Raw genomic sequence first — 23583 nt, 5'->3', positions numbered from 1 at the left:
TGATGGCCTGAGAGTGATGTTAAAAAAAGGATCCCATCAGCTTCCTATAGGCCTACTATATTTACTTCTCAACTTTCCTAATATTAAGGAACAGGAGTATAGCCTACATGGCTGACATGAAAATGAATCACGGGTAAAGCGTCCTCCATTCGCTATTTAAATGCATAGATGACGTGTTTCCCCTGCCCTTGTTTGCATGATAATGGTCCATTCCAAATCAAAACTCATTTCACACATACAGTACAAGTCAAGTCTGTGCACACCTTATTTTGACTATTTTCTACATTGTAGAATAATAGTGAAAACAAAAACTATGAAATAACACATATGGAATCATGTAGTAACCAAAAAAGTGTTAATCAAAATCGATTTGAGATTCTTCTTGCCTTTGTACATTCTTGGAATAATAGTCAACTCCTGGAGCCTAGCCCATAGGCCTATATTTTAATTTAACTAGGTTAAGAACAAATTCTTATTTTCAATGACGGCCTAGGAACAGTGGGTTAAGTGCCTTGTTCAGGGGCAGAATGACAGATTTTTACCTTGTTAGCTCGGGGATTCGATCTTGCAACCTTTCGGTTACAAGTCCAAATCTCTAACCACTAGGCTACTTGCCGCCCCAAAATGTATATGTTTTAAGGGGCCAAATAACTTCTTAAAATGTAAGCACATTATTCCGCTTTACAAGCAGCGTGTGAGTTTCAAGTTTGGGGATAATTGCATTTGTGGTCACTTTTGATTAATGGTGTTTTCTCGCTAAATGGAACATTCACACTTATAGCCTAATGCACCCTAAAAAAATCCATGCCTTTTGTGGCCAGTGACTTGTGCCCTTCTCTCTGAGTGCTGTGCAATTCATGACCTAATCTGGTCTTTCTCACAGGGAAGCCAGACACGTCAGGGACGCAACTGCACGCGTCCTTATGTGAAAAAATGGCCTAATAGTTTATCAACATTTTAAGCTAAACGTTTTGATCTATTGCGTCAGCCTCACTGTGTAAAAAAGTTTTTTTTGATGCTATTGGTTGTATTCATTTGGGATCTAACGCAGCCCACAACTGTCCCAGACTGGGATATTTATTTCTTGCACAGAATAGAATAGTTCAACTTTTGTACTGTGGGGAATCGTAGATTGACATAGGCTAGTGTTTTTGCTGTTCGTTTTGCTGTGAACAGTTCTTCTAATATCTTCTGAATTGGATAAGGACGCGTGCAGTTGCATCCCAGACAAGTCTGGCTTCCCTTGTAGCCTGTGAGAAGACCAGATTAGATCATGAATTGCACAGCACTCAGAGAGAAGGGCAAACCAATCAATGGCCACAAAAGGCATTGATTTTTTTTTAGGGTGCATTACGGCCAAACAAAGGGAATGACGCCGGGAAATTCGAAGCATTATCAAGTGCTTGTCAAATTGTGAATGAGAGACTGATGAAGTGTGTACAGCCTGCGCAAAAAAACAAAGCAGAGCTCATGCCTTTCAAGAGACTTTTTTTCAAATCATCAATAGAGTCGCATCATGCAGCATTACAATATATTACAAATCTGAACATGTAGCCCAACGTTTGTAGGGCAACTAAAGTTACATTAACTTTAAATTAAGCATATTGGAGTAACTATTTCTTTGTTAACCACTCAACACAGAATAGCCAAATGTGTGCCCTCCCTCAAATCTTTTGGAGAAAATATCCTTACTGTTTGATTCAGCTTTGTTCAATTGTATTCTTCTACTCAAAAAAAATGCCATGGAATTCTAACCAGATCATGTCTGGTAAATGAACTAGTGTAGCCCACAGTCATATGGCATAGCCAGCTCAGGGCCTAACATAAGGACAACTCAGAGTAGCCTATTCTGTTATTCTGAAATAGACTACATTTTCTTCATATCATGTTTCTTTAGACCTGTGTATAAAATAAATAATGGATTCATTGTGAAGGTGTAGGCTTTATTACATGGATTTAATAGACTTTTTAAAATGTAGATGTTCCAAATGTCTGCATCAGTAACGTGTAGGCTATGTATGGAAGCCAGGAGATGCTAAATGTGTATGTTAATTAACGGTCAATTATCGTGAGACCGACCGTTATTTTCTTGACAATCACCGGCTGATACAATTTCTTGACTGCCACAGCCCTAGTCAGAGCTAGGTTGTATTCATTAGGACACACCGTAACAAGATGTTAATCAACGGGGAGGGGAATCAGTCCATGTAGTCCTTTTCTGCTGTGTACTGTTCGGTGCTTAATGAATAGGACCCTGGTTGTTGGTACTGTGTGTGTGTGTCCCAGGATGAGGTAAAGAGGACAGGGGAGACGGGCGTAGAGGAAACCATCCTGGAGGGCCACATCGGGATCACCAAGGAGCTGCTGGCCTTCCAGACATCAGAGAAGAAGTACTACATCGGCTGTGAGAAGGGAGGGGCCAACCTCATCAAGGTATGATGGCATCCATTTTGTATTGAATTTAATCTTTTTACTTATTCACCGACATTAGTGGGGCCCTCTACAACATTTGATTTGGCCCACCAGAAGCTTCTAGAATGATCTTCTGTGGTAATAAATATTTAAAATTTTAGCAGTGACCTTCATATCTGTATGTGGCTGTAATAAATGTGCCGCACGCAGTAAATGTTACTTTCTTACCCTGTATTAACTCACTCTCCCTCCCCCTCTGTCCAGGAGTTGATAGATGACTTCATTTTCCCAGCATCGAATGTGTACCTGCAGTACATGAAAAGTGGGGAGTTCCCCACGGAGCAAGCCATCCCTGTCTGTAGCAGCCCCGCCTCTATCAACGCAGGCTTCGAGCTGCTGGTGGCGCTGGCGGTGGGCTGTGTCCGGAATCTAAAGCAGATGGTCGACACGCTCACTGATATGTACTATCTAGGTAGGAACTCTAAGAGGAAAACTACACAGAGTTGTGTTCTCCATTAACTTTCACTGATCAATGTTTGCACCTCAGAAAGCCAGAAATACTATTACTTACTCTTGATCTGTATCTCATCATTACATTAGTCTTTCTTCTCAATTTATATTTGGGGCAATCACATCCCTGCAACTCTATGCTTAAATTTAGTGATACAATCTAAAGTGATAAGAACTCACTCCCAGATTTACTTCCCTTCAGGTTGTGAGGCACAGAACCTACCCACCTTTGTTATTGTGTATGTCCAAATGATATCCCCACCCAATCTCCCAGGTTGTGAGGCTCTGACAGAGTGGGAGTATCTCCCCCCGGTGGGACCGAGGCCCACTAAAGGCTTTGTGGGACTGAAGAATGCCGGAGCCACCTGCTACATGAACTCGGTCATCCAGCAGCTCTACATGATCCCGCCCATACGCAACGGCATTCTGGCCATCGAGGGCACCGGCACCGATGTGGACGATGACATGTCCGGTGATGAGAAGCAGGAAAACGAGGTAATGCAGGAGAGAGCAGTATCGAGGAACGACTTTAGAATATAGAATGATATTATTTTATTTCATGATATCCAGTTGGTTGTTAGTCTTGTCCCATTGCTGCAGAACCCGTTACGGACTCGGGAGAGGCGAAGGTCGAGAGTCAATGCTTCCTCTGAAACACAACCCCGACAAGCCGCACTGCTTCATGACACACTGCTCGTTTAACCTGGAAGCCAGCCGCACCAATGTGTCGGAGGAAACACCGTACAGCTGGCGACCGAAGTCAGCGTGTATGAGCCCGGCCCGCCACAAGAGCACGATAGGACAAGGACATCCCAGCCGGCCAAACCCTCCCCTTACCCGAACGGCGCTGGGGCAATTGTGAACCACCTCATGGGTGTCGCGGCCGTGGCCGGCTGCGACACAGCCCGGGATCGGACAGGGTCTGTAGTGATTCCTCTAGCACTGCGATGCAGTTCCTTAGACCGCTGCACCATTCTGGAGGCCCTGGAATTTAGAATTATCTGAAAGCAAAGAGAGTAGGCCTCTCTGCTTTGCTTTCACCTTGAGCTAGGACGGCTCTGCTCCCCTTATCTGAGGCTTCCACCTGCGCAATGAACTCTTGGGAGAAGTCAGGAGCATGCAGGACGGGATCAGCGCACAGGCTCTCTTTTCTCAATGAGGTTTGTGAGGGGTTTGGCAATACCCAGGGATGAAATGGCAATAATATCCTGTTATCCCCAAGAAGGCTCCAACATCCTGCTTTGTCTGGGGCCACGGCCAGTCCCGAATGGCCCTGGTCTTTTGTGCCTGTGGACGTATTTTTCCGTTCCCCACAGTGTATTCCGCTTCGGACAGACCCAGGCAGCATTTTTTGGAATTGGCTGTCAGCCCTGTAGCCTCCAGGCACACGAGCACCGACCGTAGTTGCAGGAGGTGGCTATCCCAGACCTTGCTGTGGATGACCACATCGTCTATGTACACCACCGTATACTCTTGATGGGGCCATAGAACGGCATCCATGAGGCGTTGAAATGTTGCCGCAAGAAGGGCATGCTCACATACTGAAAAAGTCCCTCTGATGTGGCGAAGGCAGTCTTTGGGCGGTCCTCCGGAGCCACCGGCACTTGCCAATATCCCTTCGTCAAATCCAGGGTGGTGATGAACTTGGCCTTTCCTAAGCGCTCCGAGTTCATCCACGTGGGGCATGGGATACACGTTGAATGTAGAGATGGCGTTTACACCCCTAAAGTTGTTGCAGAGCCTCATACTGCCGTCTGGTTTGGGGACCATGACTATGGGACTGGACCACTCACTCGTAGATGGCTCGATCACCCATCTCCCTTACCTCATTCTTTGCGATGACTCTGCGGGCCCCAGGAATCCCGTAAGGCCGGATATGCACCTTCTTGCCGGGTTCAGTGTGGATATGATGAAACAGAACATCTGTTTGTCCTGTTAAGGGCGAGAATACCCTGCCGAATTGCATAATCAGCATGGCTAGCTGTCTTGACTCCTCTGGCAGGAGAGTTCGGCCATGACGCACCTGTAGCAGGGCCTCCTTTTTCCTTGTCCTCCACGGCCATCAAAGCCACACCCTCCTCTCTCCCAAGGTACTTATTTAGCAGGTTGATATGATGGAGTTGGACCTTCTTCCTCCTGTCCGGTTGTTGATGAGGTAATTGACCGGTGATACCCTTTCCGTTACCTTGTAAGGCCCCTCCACTATGCCAGCAAGCTGTGTTTGGCCGTGGGCACAAGTACCATCACTTTCTCTCCCACGGTGAACTCCCTGGGTGTCGCTGACACCCGGCCTATGATTTGATTCCGTTGTGCTTTCTTCAAATGCAAATGTACTATGGGGCAGACTGCCGACAGGCGGTCCCTCATCAGGGTAACATGTTCTATCGTTGACTGGAATGGGCATGGTTGGGCCTCCCAGGTCTCCTTGGCTAAGTCGAGGATCCCTCGACATGACCTGCCGTAGAGCAATTCGAAGTGGACGCCTGGGGTACTTCTCGCAGGGCAAACATTAAGTTGGGCAGAAGCATGTCCCAGTTTTTTCTGTCTCTGGACACCACTCTTCTCAACATGCTTTTAATCGTTTTGTTCAGGAGTTCGCACAAACCGTCTGTCTGCGGGTGGAATATGCTGGTGCGTGTCTGTTGAACTTGGTATAACTGACACAAGTCCTTCATCAACCAGGACATAAACAGTGGTACCCTGGTCGGTTTGGATCATCTTGGGAAGGCCCACCCGGGAGAACAGCATGAACAATTTCCTTTGACGACATGTTGCGAAGGGTATGGCCTCTGGGAACTTGGTAGCGTAATCTACGATGTCCTCTGGCGGATTTCGGGAGGGGTCCCACGAGGTCCACAGCTATGCGTTCGAAGGGAGTCTCTATTATGGGGAGAGGAATCAAAGGATTACGCAGTTGTGGCCGTGGAGCTGTACGCTGACATTGATCACACGTCCTGCAATACCTGGCCACATCTCGGGTAACACGGGCCCAATAGAACCTCTGCATGATTCTGTCGATTGTTTTGTCCCATGCCAGGTGTCCTCCTAGGATGTGGGAATGTGCTAGCTGTAGGGGAAGTATCCCTGTATGGTTTAGGCACCATTAGTAATTCCTGTTTTTCACCCCTTCATTGCACGACTCAATTCCTGGAATAGCTGTCTGAGGTGTTGGGTCTGTATTTCTTCCTCTGCTCCAGAGGACGAGGTCGAGGCTACATTTCCTTGTAGGGCTACTACCTTGAGCTTGGACTTGGTCTTTTTATTCCTCTGCTTTCCTGCACCCCTCCGGTGGCCCGGCTCTTGGCGTATGATAGACTTGGGGTAATAGAGACCTGATCCCCTTTGTCAGGTGCGTAACGTCATCCGTCAACCGAAGCTTCTTATATAGGGAACAGTCTCTCCCAATCAATAATGGCACCTTCAGCTGGTGTACTTTCCCCGTCCTGACTGTGCACCTTACTTTCGGGGTGAGAATGGACAGATTCACGGTGGGGTAATAGTGGGTGTCTCCATTGACACAGGACACGGCTACTTTCCTCTAAAGCGGAAAGGTGGAATAAACGAGTCAGTAGCAGGTTTTCTACCTCTGTTGAGGTAGTTTTTACATAAATCACAGGTGTGTCACCGCCTTCACAATCCTTCCTTGGAGAGTTCCCTTTGGGTGGTCATCCGGATCCACGATGACCATTCTGGTTCATCCTTGGCAGCAATTTCCAAACGCCTGAAGGTACCACGTTCATCTGTACAAACAATAGTACGCAAGTATAAACCCCATGGGACCACACAGCCGTCATACCGCTCAGGAAGGAGATGCGTTCTGTCTCCTAGACGTGAATGCACTTTGGTGCAAATCAATCCCAGAACAACAGCAGAGGACCTTGTGAAGATGCTGTAGGAAACAGGTACACAGGTATCTATATCCACAGTAAAACGAGTCCGATAGCAACATTACCTGAAAGGCCGCTCAGCAAGGAAGAAGCCACTGCTCCAAAGCCGCCATTAACAAGCCAGACTAAGGTTTGCAACTGCACATGGGGACAAAGATCGTACTTTTTGGAGAAATGTCCTCAGTTCTATTTTTATTTCATCAGACCAGTTTGGCCATAATGACCATTGTTATGTTTGGAGGAAAAAGGGGGAGGCTTGCAACCCGAAGAATACCATCCCAACCGTGAAGCACATGGGTGGCAGCATCATGTTGTGGGGGTGCTTTGCTGCAGGAGGGACTGGTGCACTTCACAAAATAGATGGCATCATGAGGTAGGAAATAGATGTGAATATATTGAAGCAACATCAAGACATCAGTCAGGAAGTTAAAGCTTAGTCACAAATAGGTCTTCCAAATGGACAATGACATCAAGCATAGTTGTGGCAAAATGGCATAAGGACAACAATATCAAGATATTGGAGTGGCCATCACAAAGCCCTGACCTCAATCCCATAGAAAAATTGTGGGCAGAACTGAAAAAAGCGTGTGCGAGCAAGGAGGCCTACAAACCTGACTAAGTTACACCAGCTCTGTCAGGAGAAATGGCCAAAATTCACCCAACTTATTGTGGGAAGCTTGTGGAAGGCTACCTGAAACAATTTAAAGGCAATCCTACCAAATACTAATTGAGTGTATCTTAACTTCTGACCCACTGGGAATATGATGAAAGAAATAAAAGCTGAAATAAATAATTATCTCTACTATTATTCTGACATTTTACATTCTTAAAATTAAGTGGTGATCCTGAATGACCGAAGACATGGAATTTTTTACTAAGATTAAATGTCAGGAATTGTGGAAAAAAATGACTAAGTGTATTTGGCTAAGGTGTATGTAAACTTCTGACTTCTTCAACTGTGTGTGTGTGTGTGTATGACGAGCAATGTCGGAGTGGCATAGACTAGAATACAGTATATACATTTGAAATGAGTAAAACATTATTAAAGTGACCAGTTATTCCATGTCTATGTACATAGGGCAGCGGCCTCTAAGGTGCAGAGTTGAGTAACCTGGTGGTAGCCAGCTAGTGACAGTGACTAAGTTCAGACCAGGGTACTGGGTGGAGGCTGGCTATTGATGAATATTTTAGTCTGATGGCCTTGAGATAGAAGCTGTTTTTCAGTCTCTTTGTCCCGGCTTTGATGCACCTCTACTGACCTCGCCTTCTGGATGATAGTGGGGTGAACAGGTCGTGGCTCCGGTGGTTGATGTTCTTTTTGGCCTTCCTGTGACATTGGGTGCTGTAGGTGTCCTTTAGGGCAGGCAGTGAGCCCCCGATGATGCGTTTGGCAGACAGCCCTGTGGTTGCCGGCAGTGCAGTTGCCATACCAGGCGGTGATACAGCCCGACAGGATGCTCTCAATGGTGCATCTGTAAAAGTTTGTGAGGGTCATAGGGGCCAAGCCGAATTTCTTCAGCCTCCTGAGGTTAAAGAGGCGCTGTTGTGCCTTCTTCGCCACACTGTCAGTGTGGGTGGACCATTTCAGATTGTCAGTGATGTGTACGCCGAAGAACTTAACTTTCCACCTTCTCCACTGCTGTCCTGTCGATGTGGATAGAGGGGTGCTCCTTCTGCTGTTTCCTGAAGTCCACGAACAGCTCCTTTTGTTTTGTTGAGGGAGAGATTATTTTCCTGGCACCACTCCGCCAGGGCCCTCATCTCCTCCCTGTAGGCTGACTCATTGTTGTTGGTAATCAGGCCTACTACTCTTGTGTCGTCTGCAAACTTGGTGATTTAGTTTGAGGTGTGCATGGCCAGTCATGGGTGAACAGGGAGTAGAGGAGAGGGCTGAGCACGCACCCTTGTGGGGCCCCAGTGTTGAGGATCAATGAAGTGGAGGTGTTATTTCCTACCTTCACCACCTGGGGATGGCCCATCAGGAAGTCCAGGACCCAGTTGTGCAGGGTGGGGTTCAGACCCAGAGCTTAATGATGAGCTTAGAGGGTACTATGGTGTTGAAGGCTGAGCTCTTGTTCCATTGGTAGCTGCTGTTGATATTAGCTCCTTAGCTGAGACACCTTTATGGCACTGAAGATGTGGGGTGTTGCGGTAACAGAGTATGTGGTTTAAAACCTGTTCCATTGTGTGTCCTAATGACCAGGACCCAGCTTAACCCTGTGTGTCCATTTGCCCCTACAGAGTAATGTGGACCCGCGAGATGAGGTGTTCAACTACCACCACCAGTTTGACGACAAGCCATCGCTCAGTAAATCGGAGGACAGGAAGGAGTACAACATCGGGGTGCTGCGCCACCTGCAGGTCATCTTTGGCCACCTGGCCTCCTCCAGACTGCAGTACTACATACCGAGAGGCTTCTGGAAACAGTTCAGGTCAGTGGAGGGAAGAGAATGATTACCTGGAAAAACCAGATGGGCCATACATACCATTATTTTAAAGGCCCAATGCAGCTGTGTTTATCTCATCTCTAATCTGGGTAACAATTAAGTACCTTACTGTGATTTGTTGTTAATCAAAATGGTCAAAAATAAACAAATGTACACTGTACAGTGTATTCAAAAAGTATTCAGACCCCTTGACTTTTTCCACATTTTGTTACGTTACTGCCTTATTCTAAAACGGATTAAGTTGTTTTTTTCCCTCATCAATCTACACACAATACCCCTTAATGATTAAGCCTCATCCCATCCTATAGGTTATGGGGCGAGCCTGTGAACCTGCGAGAGCAGCACGATGCCCTGGAGTTCTTCAACTCTCTAGTGGACAGTCTGGACGAGGCTCTGAAAGCCCTGGGTCACCCAGCCATGCTCAGTAAGGTGCTGGGTGGATCCTTTGCTGACCAGAAGATCTGCCAGGGGTGCCCACATAGGTAACTCACACACTGCCATAGGAACAGATTTAAGATCAGGGATATCTTGGTAATTTATAACCTCAACCATTATGGGGGAGAATGTGAAACTGACTTGAGATCTGGTCTAGGGGCAAAATGGACCAATGCTTATTGTTCACGCATCTCAGGGTAATTGATTTGAAGATGTCCATTTCTGCAGAGAGAGAGAGAGAGATTTGTTTGTAGTGGTTTTATGAGGCTGCTTCAGTGTTTAGTCTCCCTAGATATCCAGGTTGCCTCTCACCATTTTCAAATGTTCCAGCATAACATGTCTTTGTCACTACCTACGTCACAACCTTATATGCTTCAATAAAATACAAAGTGGATAGCAGGATGGAGACCAGAGGTTATGATTAAGGTATACTTAAATTTAACACCCCCACAATCCACGCCTCCAATAATTTCCCAGTGTGCCTTGCCTTTTTCAATTGCGTTATGGAGTTACCCCCATTACTATATTTGTTAGTGACAGAGACATTGTTGAAGTCTTTCATTTGCAGTCCTATGGCCTTCACGAAGTGAATATTTGCATTAAAATCCGTCACCAATTGGATGGAAACCTAGCGAGTGAAACCAGACCCTAGTCACTGCTGTTGCCTAGAGTCGGGTTTATGAGACTATACAGTGTTGGTTGAAAGGAATGTGGATATTGTGTGTGCTACAGGTATGAGTGTGAGGAGTCGTTCACCACTCTGAATGTAGACATCAGGAACCACCAGAACCTGTTGGACTCAATGGAGCAGTACGTCAAAGGAGACCTGCTGGAGGGTGCTAACGCATACCACTGTGAGAAGTGCAACAAGAAGGTGAGAATAATGTTTTTCTTATCAGATCTTACAATTGAAATGGACCAAAAGCCTTTTTTCCTAACTAGCTACATTCCTATAGGCTTTCCAGGGTTGTAGCAAAAGCCTACTTGCCCAGTAGGTCTCCGGGAGGAAGGTTAGCTTAGGCCCCCTGACCAGAAGGCTAGTAGCAGTAACGTGTTTGCTCGTCTCCCCCCCACCCTCCAGGTGGACACAGTGAAGCGGCTGCTGATCAAGAAGCTTCCCCCAGTGCTGGCCATCCAGCTGAAGAGGTTTGACTACGACTGGGAGAGGGAGTGTGCCATCAAGTTCAACGACTACTTTGAGTTCCCCAGGGAGCTGGACATGGAGCCCTACACAGTAGCTGGGGTGGCCAAGCTGGAGGGGGACGACGTCAACCCAGAGAACCAGGTTAGGGATGGCATGAAGATGACATAGATTATTACATTGTGTGTGGAAATACGGAGTAAATGTCTATTTTAATGATTTCATAATGTTGTAGTTGTCGTTCTAACATTTCAGATAGTTGAAATGAGAAATATTTTATGTAAATTAATTCAGATGGGATCCCATTTCAAGGGACAATTCACTCCAAAAAATCAGTGTCAGATGTCTTCATAACTCACTTTGGAGTGAACTGTCCCTTTAAACGAACCAATTAAGTGGTTCACTTCAACATCAATTATTGTGTCCTGCCCTCAGGTGATCCAGCAGAACGAGCCCTCTGAACCAGAGCCCCCAGGCAGCTCCAAGTACCGCCTGGTTGGGGTGCTGGTCCACTCAGGCCAGGCCAGCGGCGGACACTACTACTCCTACATCACACAGAGGAACGTGGGTGGGGCAGACGGCGAGCGGAACCGCTGGTACAAGTTTGACGACGGCGACGTGACGGAGTGCAAGATGGACGACGAGGAGGAGATGAAGAACCAGTGCTTCGGAGGGGAGTACATGGGCGAGGTGTTTGACCACATGATGAAGAGGATGTCGTACCGGCGCCAGAAGCGCTGGTGGAACGCATACATCCTCTTCTACGAGCGGATGGACTCACTGGACAAGGACAGCGAGCTGGTCAAGTACATTCAGGAGCTGACCATCTCGTCCTCGTCCAACAACAAGCCGCCGCACCAGGTCAAGATGCCCGGTGTAATCGAGTGCAGTGTGCGCAAGCAGAATGTGCAGTTCATGCACAACCGTATGCAGTACAGCCTGGAGTATTTCCAGTTTGTTAAGAAACTCCTGACCTGTAACAGTGTCTATTTAAACCCTCCGCCAGGTAACTGGAACACACACACACACACACACACACACGCTTCAGAATACCTCCTTTTGCGTTTTAGAGCTCTTCTCGGGGTGGGTGTTGCTGCTACTCTGAGGTTTTGTTTGTCTCCTTTGTTCTCCCCTGTTATTTCCCCTGCTAATGTGTACAACCCAAGAAGTGAGATTGATATCACTGTGATTTGCCTTTTTCATTTGTGCACTGTGAATGACCCAACCTCTCACCTTAGTACCATAACAAGGCTTTTAATCACTGTAACAGCGACATGACTTTTGCTTTAATAGCAGATACTTTCATTCCTCTCAATATTTAAAAAGATGAAAAAGCCCCCCTCGTTTTTATCTTACCACTGGTAACACTGTGTTGGAGATGTATTCAACTTCACCGCCCCTGTAGAGAGTTGTATGAAGAAGGAAAGTGTAGGATGTCAGAGCTGAACTGGCTGACTGTAAACTGCAGCAGTTTCCTCTGCCTTCTGCATTATTAATGCAGCCAGCCAGCCAGGCCACAGTGTACTGCTGTCTGTCTGTCTGTTGCACGACAGGCGCAGGGAAATGAACTGACTATTGCAGGGTTAGCCATCAGTGTAAAAGCACTTGGTCGGTATGAATTGCTTGTGTGTGTGTGTGTGTGTGTGTGTGTGTGTGTGTGTGAAGGAGGGAGAGGTTTGTTAGGATGTGTTTGTTTCTTTTTAGTGTCTTGTGTGTAAACGGACAACTGTTCTCGTCAATGTCCCCAATTTCAGCCTCTCATTTAGGAGTAAGCAGCAAATTAGGTCATACGGCTCTATTTGAACAGTGATGAGATTCTCGGATTCGGCTTTAGTGACTGACTCACACATTAACTTTGAAATTGAAATATTTTGCTCTGTGAAGCTCAGGAATAGTCTCTTGCTGAATATTATTCAATACCAACTTAATCCTTCACTAATTTGCATTTAGAGAAGAAACATGAATTTTCTTTCCTTTTTTCATTGAAATGTTCCATTTGGAACTTTAATGTTAATTTGTGACTGAAGTCTGAAGCAATGTTTATGTTGTTTGGTTGAATCAGGACAAGACCATCTACTGCCTGAGGCGGAGGAGATGGCTATGATTAGTGTTCAGCTGGCTGCTAAGTTCCTATTCAGCACTGGGTTCCACACCAAGAAAGTAGTGAGGGGGCCCGCCAGTGACTGGTGAGTACTGTCTGTCTCACCTTTCAACTTTGACCTGTGTTCAGATGTTGACCTGAGTGAAGGATCTTTGTTTTGTTATTCTTTGTTTTGTTATTCCTTTCTATCCCTGTCTCATCAGTCTCCCCTTTCTCATCCTCACTCTTTATCTCCACTCTCCCTTGCATCATTCTCTCCCCTTCTGAAACTACCCCTGCTTCTTTCATCCATTGACGCATCCCTCTCTCCTCTCCCCTTTCTCTAATCACATGTGTGTATCTCTCTCTCTCTCCATCCCCAGGTATGATGCACTTTGCGTCCTGCTGAGACACAGTAAGAATGTACGCTACTGGTTTGCACACAACTTCCTGTTTGCCTACACCAACCGCTTCTCCGAGTACCTGCTGGAGTGCCCCAGTGCCGAGGTCCGGGGCGCGTTTGCCAAACTCATCGTCTTCATTGCACACTTCTCCCTGCAAGACGGACCCTGCCCCTCCCCCACTGCCTCTCCTGTCGGAGCCTCCACCCAACCACAGGTGAATGGGCTGGTTCTCCTATTCCTAAAACACAAACTATCAGGATGGTGTTCAGTAGGCATGAAACGGGTGAAACATTTTGAAACAGAGCAGGTACTACCTGGAATTGTCCAATAAGAACTCTTGTTTTCAGCTTCTGTTTTCAAATGTTACCCCCCATTTCATGCATACTGAGCATTACCCCATACAAAGCAACTTTTCTCTGTTCTTGTGGAATATGTTTTAACTTCCCCCTCACTCCCTTTCTCTCTCTCTTTCTCTCTCTCTCTCTCTCTCTCTCTCTCTGTCTCTGTGTGTGTGTGTGTGTGTGTGTGTGTGTGTGTGTGTGTGTGTGTGTGTGTGTGTGTGTGTGTGTGTGTGTCAGGCATGTGATAACCTGAGTCTCAGTGACCACCTGTTGAGGACTGTATTGAACCTGCTCAGGAGAGAGGTGTCAGAGCACGGCCGACACCTGCAGCAGTACTTCAACCTCTTCGTTATGTATGCCAACCTGGGTAAGGAACACACACACACAGCTTGCCATACACACCTGCTCTCTCAACCCCTTGAGGAAGAGTATGGCTCACTGGCTATTAATTTCTCTTCTTTCCTCGCTCTCCTTCTCTTCCTTATACCCTCCCTCCCAACTTTCTCCAGGGCTGGCAGAGAAGACCCAGTTGTTGAAGCTGAGTGTCCCAGCTACCTTCATGCTGGTGGCTCTAGACGAGGGTCCTGGCCCACCCATAAAGTACCAGTATGCTGAACTAGGCAAACTGTACACCGTAGTCTCCCAACTGGTGCGCTGCTGTGACGTGGCCGCGCGCATGCAGTCCTCTATCAATGGTGAGCTCACTCAGGGATGAGGGGTCGTGACCTATGGTCAACGGACAAAGACGAACCAGTAACACTTGAGTCATATTCATTGTCCTCCTCTCTCTCTACATCCAGGTAACCCCCCTCTCCCTAACCCGTACGGTGATGCCAACCAGACCACCCCGGTGATGCCCGTGCAGCAGCTGGTGGGAGAGATCCTGTTCGTAAGGACCAGCTATGTGAAAAAGATCATTGAGGACTGCAGCAACTCAGAGGAGACGGTCAAGCTGCTGCGCTTCAGTTGCTGGGAAAACCCCCAGTTCTCCTCCACTGTACTATCAGAGCTGCTCTGGCAGGTAAGTGTTAAAACTGGTGAAAACACAGATGGACGGACACACACACACACTTGTTTTTCTGTCCTCGTGGGGACCTACAATTTATTTCCATTCTAAATCCTATTTTCCCTATACTTAACACCGAACCCTAAACCTAACCCCTTAGCTTTTGTCCTCGTAGGGGCGTGTGAAGTCCCCACAAGGGATAATTTCCCTTGTTTTCCTATCCTTGTGGGGACTTTTGGGGATTTCAGGTTCCCACGTGGGTAGAAGAGCAAGACCACACACACACACACACACACACACACACACACACACACACACACACACACACACACACACACACACACACACACACACACACACACACAAACTAGACAGGTTATACAGATATAAGTATATATATTTTTAGGGGGTTGGTCAGCTTTAATATTGCAGATAGATTGTGGCTTCTATCACTGTAATTGTCTGCATCATTTCCAATCCCCCGTATCTTTTTTTGTAAATATATACTCAACTGTTCAAAATTTGGGGTCACTTAGAAATGTCCTTGTTTTTGAAAGAAAAGCACATTTTTTTTGTCCATTTTAAAATGACATCAAATTGATCAGAAATACAGTGTAGTCATTGTTAATGTTGAAAATTACTATTGTAGCTGGAAACGGCAGATTTGGAGAGAAAAAATGATGGACAATCTACATACAGGTGTACAGAGGCCCATTTATCAGCAACCATCACTACTGTGTTCCAATGGCACGTTGTGTTAACTGATCCAAGTGAAGAGGCGACTCTGGGATGCTGGCCTTCTAGGCAGAGTTCCAAAGAAAAAGCCATATCTCAGACTGGCCAATAAAAAGAAAAGATTAAGAATGGGCAAAAGAACACAGACACTGGAACTCTTTTTAATTTTTAATTTAATTTTACCTTTATTTTACTAGGCAAGTCAGTTAAGAACAAATTCTTATTTTCAGTGACGGCCTAGGAACAGTGGGTTAACTGCCTGTTCAGGGGCAGAACGACAGATTTGTACCTTGTCAGCTCGGGGATTCGAACTTGCAACCTTTCGGTTACTAGTCCAACGCTCTAACCACTAGGCTACCCTGCCTAAAAGGCCAGCATCCCGGAGTCGCCTCTTCACTGTTGACGTTGAGACTGGTGTTTTGCGGGTACTATTTAATGAAGCTGCCCGTTGAGGACTTGTGAGGCGTCTGTTTCTCAAACTAGACATTCTAATGTACTTATCCTCTTGCCCAGGGCCTCCCCCTCCTCTTTCTATTCTGGTTAGTGCCAGTTTGCGCTGTTCTGTGACGGGAGTAGTAAACAGCGTTGTACGATATCTTTAGTTTCTTGGCAATTTCTCGCATGGAATAGCCTTCATTTCTCAGAACAAGAATAGACTGACGAGAGTCAGAAGAAAGTACTTTGTTTCTAGCCATTTTGAGCCTGAAATCGAACCCACAAATGCTGATGCTCCAGATACTCAACTAGTCTAAAGAAGGCCAGTTTTATTGCTTCTTTAATCAGAACAACTGTTTCCAGCTGTGCTAACATAATTGCAAAAGGTTTTCTATGCTAAACTTGGATTAGATAACACAATGTGCCATTGGAACACAGGAGTGATGGTTACTGATAATGGACCTCTGTACGACTATGTAGATATCCCATAAACAATCTGCCTTTTCCAGGTACAATCGTCATTTACAACATTAACAATGTCTACACTGTATTTCTGATCAATTTGATGTTATTGTAATGGACAAAAAATGTGCTTTTCTCTTCTTAAAAAAAAAAAAAAAAGAAATTTCTATGTGACCCCAAACTTTTAAACGGTAGTGTATATTATAAAAAAAAAAAAAATTAAAATATATTTCCCTCCTTTATTATTTTCTCTTAAACCTACCACCCCAACTGTAATTGGAGTAAGCTAATGGACAACAATACTTAGGCTTCTACTTCCAGCTTATACCTACTATGTACATTTTCCGGATACTATATTTTACATTGGTCATCTTTTGTTTGTTTTTAGTCCCAGCCTTCAGCTACCCTCAACTTCTCCCTTCTATCTCTGAAGACCATCCAGTTTGGACTTCTAGCTGCAATATATTTTCCCACTGTGATGTTTCACAAAGGTTCTGAACCTTTCTATTCTCATAGTTTATACTGATTGTAAATTAAAGATACAAATGTTTGGGTATAATTATATTATTGATCAATTTGACTATGACTTTTCAAATAACCCAGCAGTGCTATATGCAGAGTTAGTAAATGTTGCGATTTTTTTTTTTTCCCATTTCTGAATCTGCACCCAAAAACGAGCTACAGTACCAAAACAAGTGATCTAGTGATTCTCTTTTAATCAAAATCTACAGAGGTGGGATGTTTGTATCCCCCATATACAGTACATTCGGAAAGTATTCTAACACCTTGACTTTTCCACATTTTGTTACGTTACAGCCTTATTCTAAAATGGATTACATTTTTTCTCCTTATCAATTGACACACAATACCCCATAATGACTAAGCGAAAACAGGTTTTTATACATTTTTGCACATTTGTTGATGCCATATTTACATAAGTATTCAGACCCTTTGCTTATGAGACTCGAAATTGAGCTCAGGTGCATCCTGTTTCCATTGATCATCCTTGAGATGTTTCGACAACTTGATTGGGATCCGCCTGTGGTAAATTCAATTGGTTGGACATGATTTGGAAAGGCACACACCTGTCTATATAAGGTCCCACAGTTGACCGTGCATGTCAGAGCAATAACCAAGCCATGAGGTCGAAGGAATTGTTCGTAGAGCTCTGAGACAGGATTGTGTCGAGGCACAGATCTGGGGAAGGGTACCAAAAACATTTTGCTGCATTGAAGGTCCCCAAAAACACAGTGGCCTCCAACATTCTTAATTGGAAGAAGTTTGGCACCACCAAGACTCTTCCAAGAGTCGGCCGCCCGGCCAAACTGAGATATCGGGGGAGAAGGCCCTTGGTCAGGGAGGTGACCAAGAACCCGATGGTCACTCTGTCAGAGCTCCAGAGTTCCTCTGTGGAGATGGGAGAACCTTCCAAAAAGAAAACCATCTCTGCAGCACTCTACCAATCAGGCCTTCATCATAGAGTGGACAGTTTGGAGTTTGCCAAAAGGCACCTAAAGGACTCTCAGACCATGAGAAATTAGATTCTCTGGTCTGATGAAACCAAGATTGAACTATTTAGCCTTAATGCCAAGCATCATGTCAGGAGGAAACCTGGCTCCATCCCTAAGGTTAAGCATGGTGGTGGCAACAACTTGTTGTGCGTATGTTTTTCAGCGGCAGGGACTGGAAGACTAGTCAGGATCAAGGGAAAGATGAACGGCGTAAAGTACAGAGATCCTTAATGAAAACCTGCTCCAAATCTCTCAGTGCCTCAGACTGGGGCGACGGTTCACCTTCCAACAGGACAACGACCCTAAGCACACTGCCAAGACAACGCAGGAGTGGCTTTGGGACAAGTCTAAATGTCTGAGTGGCCCAGCCAGAGGACTTGAACCCGATCGAACATCTCTGGAGAGTCCAGAATATAGCGGTGCAGTGACCCTCCCCATCCAACCTGACGGAGCTTGAGCAGATCTGCAGAAAATAATGGGAGCAACTCCCCAAATACAGGTGTGCCAAGCTTGTAGCCTCATACCCATGGAGGCTTGAGGCTGTAATCACTGCCAAAGGTGCTTCAACAAAGTACAGAGTAAAGGGTCTGAATACTTATGTAAATGGGGGTATTGTGTCTAGATTGAGGAAATGTTGGTATTTTTAGTGCAGGGCCAATAGTTGGTTGCAACTTTTGGGTAGAGCAGACATTTCCATATATTTTTGTTAACTGCATGTCTGACAACACCACCAGTCCTATTTATGATATAATTTACAAAGATTACTGCTTTAAAAACATTTTTATCAATTAGTATATTTGAGTTTAACCATAATATTTGTTTGTTTTTTCTGGTGGAGTAAACTGAAATTGCAACCAGCTTTCTATGGCTTGTTGTGAATTTTTTATTTTCAAATAACTGAAAGTGAGACGTAATCAGAATAAAGGGAAGAAGTCCAGTCTTGAACACTGGGTGAGCCATTGTTACTAATCTGCTAGAGAACCAGTTTGTATTTTGTGAGCCTTTAGTGAGAGGTCTGATGCTTTCATATTTAGTAATTTCTGCCCTCCGGATTCATATTACTTATATAAATATGCCTGTTTAATTTTGTCTGGCTTGCCGTTCCAAATAAAGTGGAATATTTTTTTGCTCATTTAATTTAAAAAAAACAAGCCGTTCGGTGTAGGAGGGCCTTAAGAAAATAGGAAAACTGGGATATGACTAAAGAATTAATCAGGGTGATTTTTCCACAAATAGACAGGTGTTGTCCTTTCCATGGTATCATAATGTTATCTAATTTGGCAAACTTTCTATTAAAATGAGTTGCTGTGAGAGAATTCATTTCTTTTGGGATATGAATACACTTCACCATCGTTAAACTACACAGTAATGTAATTTTTTACTTTTTTTTAGTGATCCAAAATGTAATATGGTGCACTTATCATAATTCTGTTTTAATCTAGAGAGGTTAGAAAAATGATCGAGATCCTCTGAGGCTGTGCAGGGATCCAAATTGCGGATTTAAAAGAACATTTATCGTCCGCTTACAATGACACCTATGTTTTTAAGCCCTGGATTTCTAGCCCCTTGATATTATTGTTGGTTCTCATTTTAATAGCTAACATTTCAATGGCCATAGTAAATAGATATGCAGATAGTGGACAACCTTGTTTTACTCCTGTTGACAATTTAATACTTTCTGAGAAGTAACCATTATTTACTATTTTACACTTGGGGTTACTATACATAACGTTTACCCAAAATTAAAATAGTCCAGGCATTTATATATATTTGTCAAAGGCCTTTTCAAAGTCGGCTATGAATACCAGGCCTGGTTTCCCAGATTTGTCTTAGTGTTCTATTTCCAGTACTTATTTAATATTATCTCCAATGTATGTAAAAAAAAAACCTGTCTGATTAGGATAAATAATATCCGACAATACCTTTTTTAATTCTATGCGCCATGCATTTTGCATAGATTTTGGCATCCCAACACTGAAGTGTAAGGGGTCTCCAGTTTTTAAGGTGGACTGGATCTTCATATTTACCATCTGGGTCCTGTTTCAGTAATAGTGGTTAAAACATGTTTTAATAACGGATCTTTTGAGTACATCAAAAAATATTTCATACACCTCAACTGGTATGCAATCCAGCCCTGGAGTTTTTCAAGACATGAAGGCTTTAATTGCATCTAGATGTTCCTCATCTGTAATTAGGCCTTCACATGAGTCTTTCTGTATAGCTGTTCATTTTACACTATTAATAGAAAAAATCCTTACAATTAACTTCAGTTAGTGGAGTTGGAGGAGACTGAAATGAAAACTTATGTTTAAAGTACTGTGCCTCCTCTTTCAAAATATTGTTTGCTGAGTCATGGATGACTCCATCATACGTAACAAGTTTCTGTAAATTATTTTTGTTAGCATTTCTATGTTGAAGGTAAAAAAATAAAAAATAATAATTTGATGCATTTTCCCCCATATTCCATCCAATTTGCGTTAGTTGTATAATATATTACACTTGATACCTCAGTTTTAATTTTGTTTTCTAACTTATTCTGTGCCTCTGTTAGCAATAAAAACGATCTATCTGTCCTGTTCGTTCCTCTATTTCCTTTTTTAAGATGAACTCTTTTCACCTAAGTTTGTTTTAAAGGTGAGTATTGAAATGCATGGCCTCTAAAGTCACATTTAGAAGTGTCCCATACAATAAGGAGGTGGGAAACTATTGCATCTCAGAAGCCCCAAGTCTCCTCCTCCTACAATCAATTTCTCCGACTGGTCCTTATGTCTTCATATTGGACAAATTTCCGTTAATAAGATGTGTGCTAGATCTTATTGATAGTGTGTGTTTTGTTATCCCCCAGGTGGCGTACTCGTACACCTACGAGCTGAGGCCTTACCTGGACCTGCTGCTTCAGATCCTGCTCATTGAGGACTCCTGGCAGACTCACAGGTAGGTCAGACCCGGGGGGCAGCATCATATCTTTGCTCCTCACTTTGATCTGGAAAGGGTCACTCAGTGGACTCAGGATTTTTGTCCCAACCTAGTGTGAACTAGGGCTGTCAAAGTTTATCATGCGTTAACATGTGACATGAAGACCGTGTGCCTCTAGCCAAAATCATGTCGAAGTTATGCACAATATTACCGGAGCTAAGTTTTTTTTTTTCTCTGCTGCAGATTTGTGCGCCTATCGCAAGCTTTTTTTAACCTACTCGCAGGACACAATTTTTTTTGGTTTTATAACATTGTTTAGCTAGCTAGTCATGTTCGCTAGCTAGCTACCAACCAGCATTGATAAGAGGGTGTGTGTGTGCATTGATAAGAGGGAGTAGGCCTACTTAAGCAATGGGAGCATTGTATGTTAGTGACTTTTTTTGGTGTTTATGTTGAAAATGCTATTAACACATACTTTTGTGTTTCCATCCATTACAATCAAAGCATAGTTTTCCTGTAATTCAATGCATTGCTTTTAAAATAGAATCAATCTTTATCGAGGGCCAAATTTGAGCAAATTCAAAATTTGTGATTAACTAATTACCTTAATTTGTAATTATTTTAATTGTTTGACAGCTCTAATGTCAACACATCTGATTCAACTCATCAGACTGCTTAGTGCTGGGCTGGGATAAAAAATGGCACACCCTGTGGCCCTCTAGGAATGACTGGTTTCCCTGTTTGGAATTTCGTCTCTGGTTGATTTTCTGTTGTGCCAACATCATCATCCCTGCTCTGTTTTTTCTCTCCCTGCTTGGTTGTGTAGGATCCACAACGTGCTGAAGGGTATACCAGATGACAGGGATGGCCTATTTGACACCATCCAGCGCTCCAAGAACCACTACCAGAAACGGGCCTACCAGTGTATCAAGTGCATGGTAGCCCTCTTCAGCAACTGCTCTGTGGCCTACCAGATACTACAGGTATAAGAGACACAACTACACTATGCTACCATCTGAATTAGGGATGGGCATGAGTCATCTAGTACTCAAACCGACTTCAAAGCTCCATCTTTAACCAAAGATCTAAATGTTTTCAAACACAAACTATTTAGTGGAATGTGCATTGTGGCTGCCCGAACGGGCAAATTACATTTTGTCTTGAAGACGACATTAATTTGCTTTGACTCTAGTGTTCCATTTGTGCATTTGCGGGGCATAACAAAAAAGAGACCAAGCCAAGCATTGCACAATTTTTCTCCCTAAATTCCCTTGCTCCTCCGTGTGTCATTCACTCAATTGCGTTCCGACTGCTCCCTACACACACACACACACACACACACACACACACACACACACACACACACACACACACACACACACACACACACACACACACACACACACGTGCTGAGTGCACACCCAAGATCCTGTTTGGCTTACAGAAATAAATGCCTATGGAAAACATATTTAACTGATGGGATACACAAGCTACATTCCTTGCCAAATGACTACAGCTTTATCAAAAATTCAAAATGGACTGGTTGATTGAAGTAGGAAAATGTGTTCCAATAACGTGCAGCAGTTTTGGAATAATTGCGTCCCGTCTATTTTCCGCTTAGGCTACTTTGCGAACTGCTAGTATATAGTTTGTTAGTCTAGGCTATAACCCCCCTAAACATAGACAGGTCCACACTTAAATACACTAAAACATTTGTTTATTAAGACAAAGAGCATTTTTTCATCAGAATCATTAAGCATAGGCCTACTCACCAAACCGATGTTGCGGCCGTAATTAATCACCATGCAGTGTTCAATGTGGAGTTGTTCATCCATTTTTAGAAGATCCAAAGAACGGGCAGAATGTACAAAGTTGGAACGTCTGTATACAGTGGGACCAAAAAGTATTTAGTCAGCCACCAATTGTGCAAGTTCTCCCACTTAAAAAGATGAGGCCTGTAATTTTCATCATAGGTCCACTTCAACTATGACAGAAAAAATGAGAAAAGAAAATCCAGAAAATCACATTTTTAATGAATTTATTTGCAAATTATGGCGGAAAATAAGTATTTGGTCACCTACAAACAAGCAAGATTTCTGGCTCTCACAGACCTGTAACTTCTTCTTTAAGAGGCTCCTCTGTCCTCCTCTCGTTACCTGTATTAATGGCACCTGTTTGAACTTGTTATCAGTATAGAGCGTTGGACTAGTAACTGGAAGGTTGTGAGTTCAAACCCCTGAGCTGACAAAGTACAAATCTGTCGTTCTGCCCCTGAACAGGCAGTTAACCCACTGTTCCCAGGCCGTCATTGAAAATAAGAATGTGTTCTTAACTGACTTGCCTGGTTAAATAAAGGTAAAATAAAAAAATAAAAGACACCTGTCTACAACCTCAAACAGTCACACTACAAACTCCACTATGGCTAAGACCAAATAGCTGTCAAAGGACACCAGAAACAAAATTGTAGACCTGCACCAGGCTTGGAATCTGAATCTGCAAAAGGTAAGCAGCTTGGTTTGAAGAAATCAACTGTGGGAGCCATTATTAGGAAATGGAAGACATACAAGACCACTGATAATCTCCCTCGATCTGGGGCTCCACGCAAGATCTCACCCCGTGGGGTCAAAATGATCACAAGAACGGTGAGCAAAAATCCCAGAACCACACGGGGGGACCTAGTGAATGGCCTGCAGAGAGCTGGGACCAAAGTAACAAAGCCTACCATCTGTAACACCCTACACCGCCAGGGACTCAAATCCTGCAGTGCCAGACGTGTCCCCCTGCTTAAGCCAGTACATGTCCAGGCCTGTCTGAAGTTTGCTAGAGAGCATTTGGATGATCCAGAAGAAGATTGGGAGAAT

The 23583-nt window shown here is 44.2% G+C and overlaps 1 protein-coding gene across 7 annotated transcripts in view; it reads left to right on the top strand.

Annotated features, from left to right (window-relative positions):
- Positions 1 to 23583, top strand: part of LOC135547313 (probable ubiquitin carboxyl-terminal hydrolase FAF-X) — an 86799-nt gene that overhangs the window by 54653 nt on the left and 8563 nt on the right. For all 7 annotated transcript variants that reach the window (XM_064976196.1, XM_064976194.1, XM_064976193.1 and 4 more), the window contains 15 exons: positions 2287 to 2433; positions 2677 to 2884; positions 3197 to 3417; positions 9051 to 9241; positions 9565 to 9738; positions 10424 to 10565; positions 10773 to 10976; positions 11268 to 11838; positions 12895 to 13018; positions 13296 to 13530; positions 13895 to 14024; positions 14167 to 14352; positions 14458 to 14678; positions 20652 to 20740; positions 21549 to 21705. In XM_064976196.1, coding sequence (XP_064832268.1) covers positions 2287 to 2433; positions 2677 to 2884; positions 3197 to 3417; positions 9051 to 9241; positions 9565 to 9738; positions 10424 to 10565; positions 10773 to 10976; positions 11268 to 11838; positions 12895 to 13018; positions 13296 to 13530; positions 13895 to 14024; positions 14167 to 14352; positions 14458 to 14678; positions 20652 to 20740; positions 21549 to 21705 — 3000 coding nt within the window. The remainder of the gene's footprint in view (positions 1 to 2286; positions 2434 to 2676; positions 2885 to 3196; positions 3418 to 9050; positions 9242 to 9564; positions 9739 to 10423; positions 10566 to 10772; positions 10977 to 11267; positions 11839 to 12894; positions 13019 to 13295; positions 13531 to 13894; positions 14025 to 14166; positions 14353 to 14457; positions 14679 to 20651; positions 20741 to 21548; positions 21706 to 23583) is intronic.

This window comes from Oncorhynchus masou, chromosome 10, assembly GCF_036934945.1.
Source record: "Oncorhynchus masou masou isolate Uvic2021 chromosome 10, UVic_Omas_1.1, whole genome shotgun sequence".
Classification (NCBI taxonomy): domain Eukaryota; kingdom Metazoa; phylum Chordata; class Actinopteri; order Salmoniformes; family Salmonidae; genus Oncorhynchus; species Oncorhynchus masou.
This window is presented reverse-complemented; position numbering and strand designations above follow the sequence as displayed.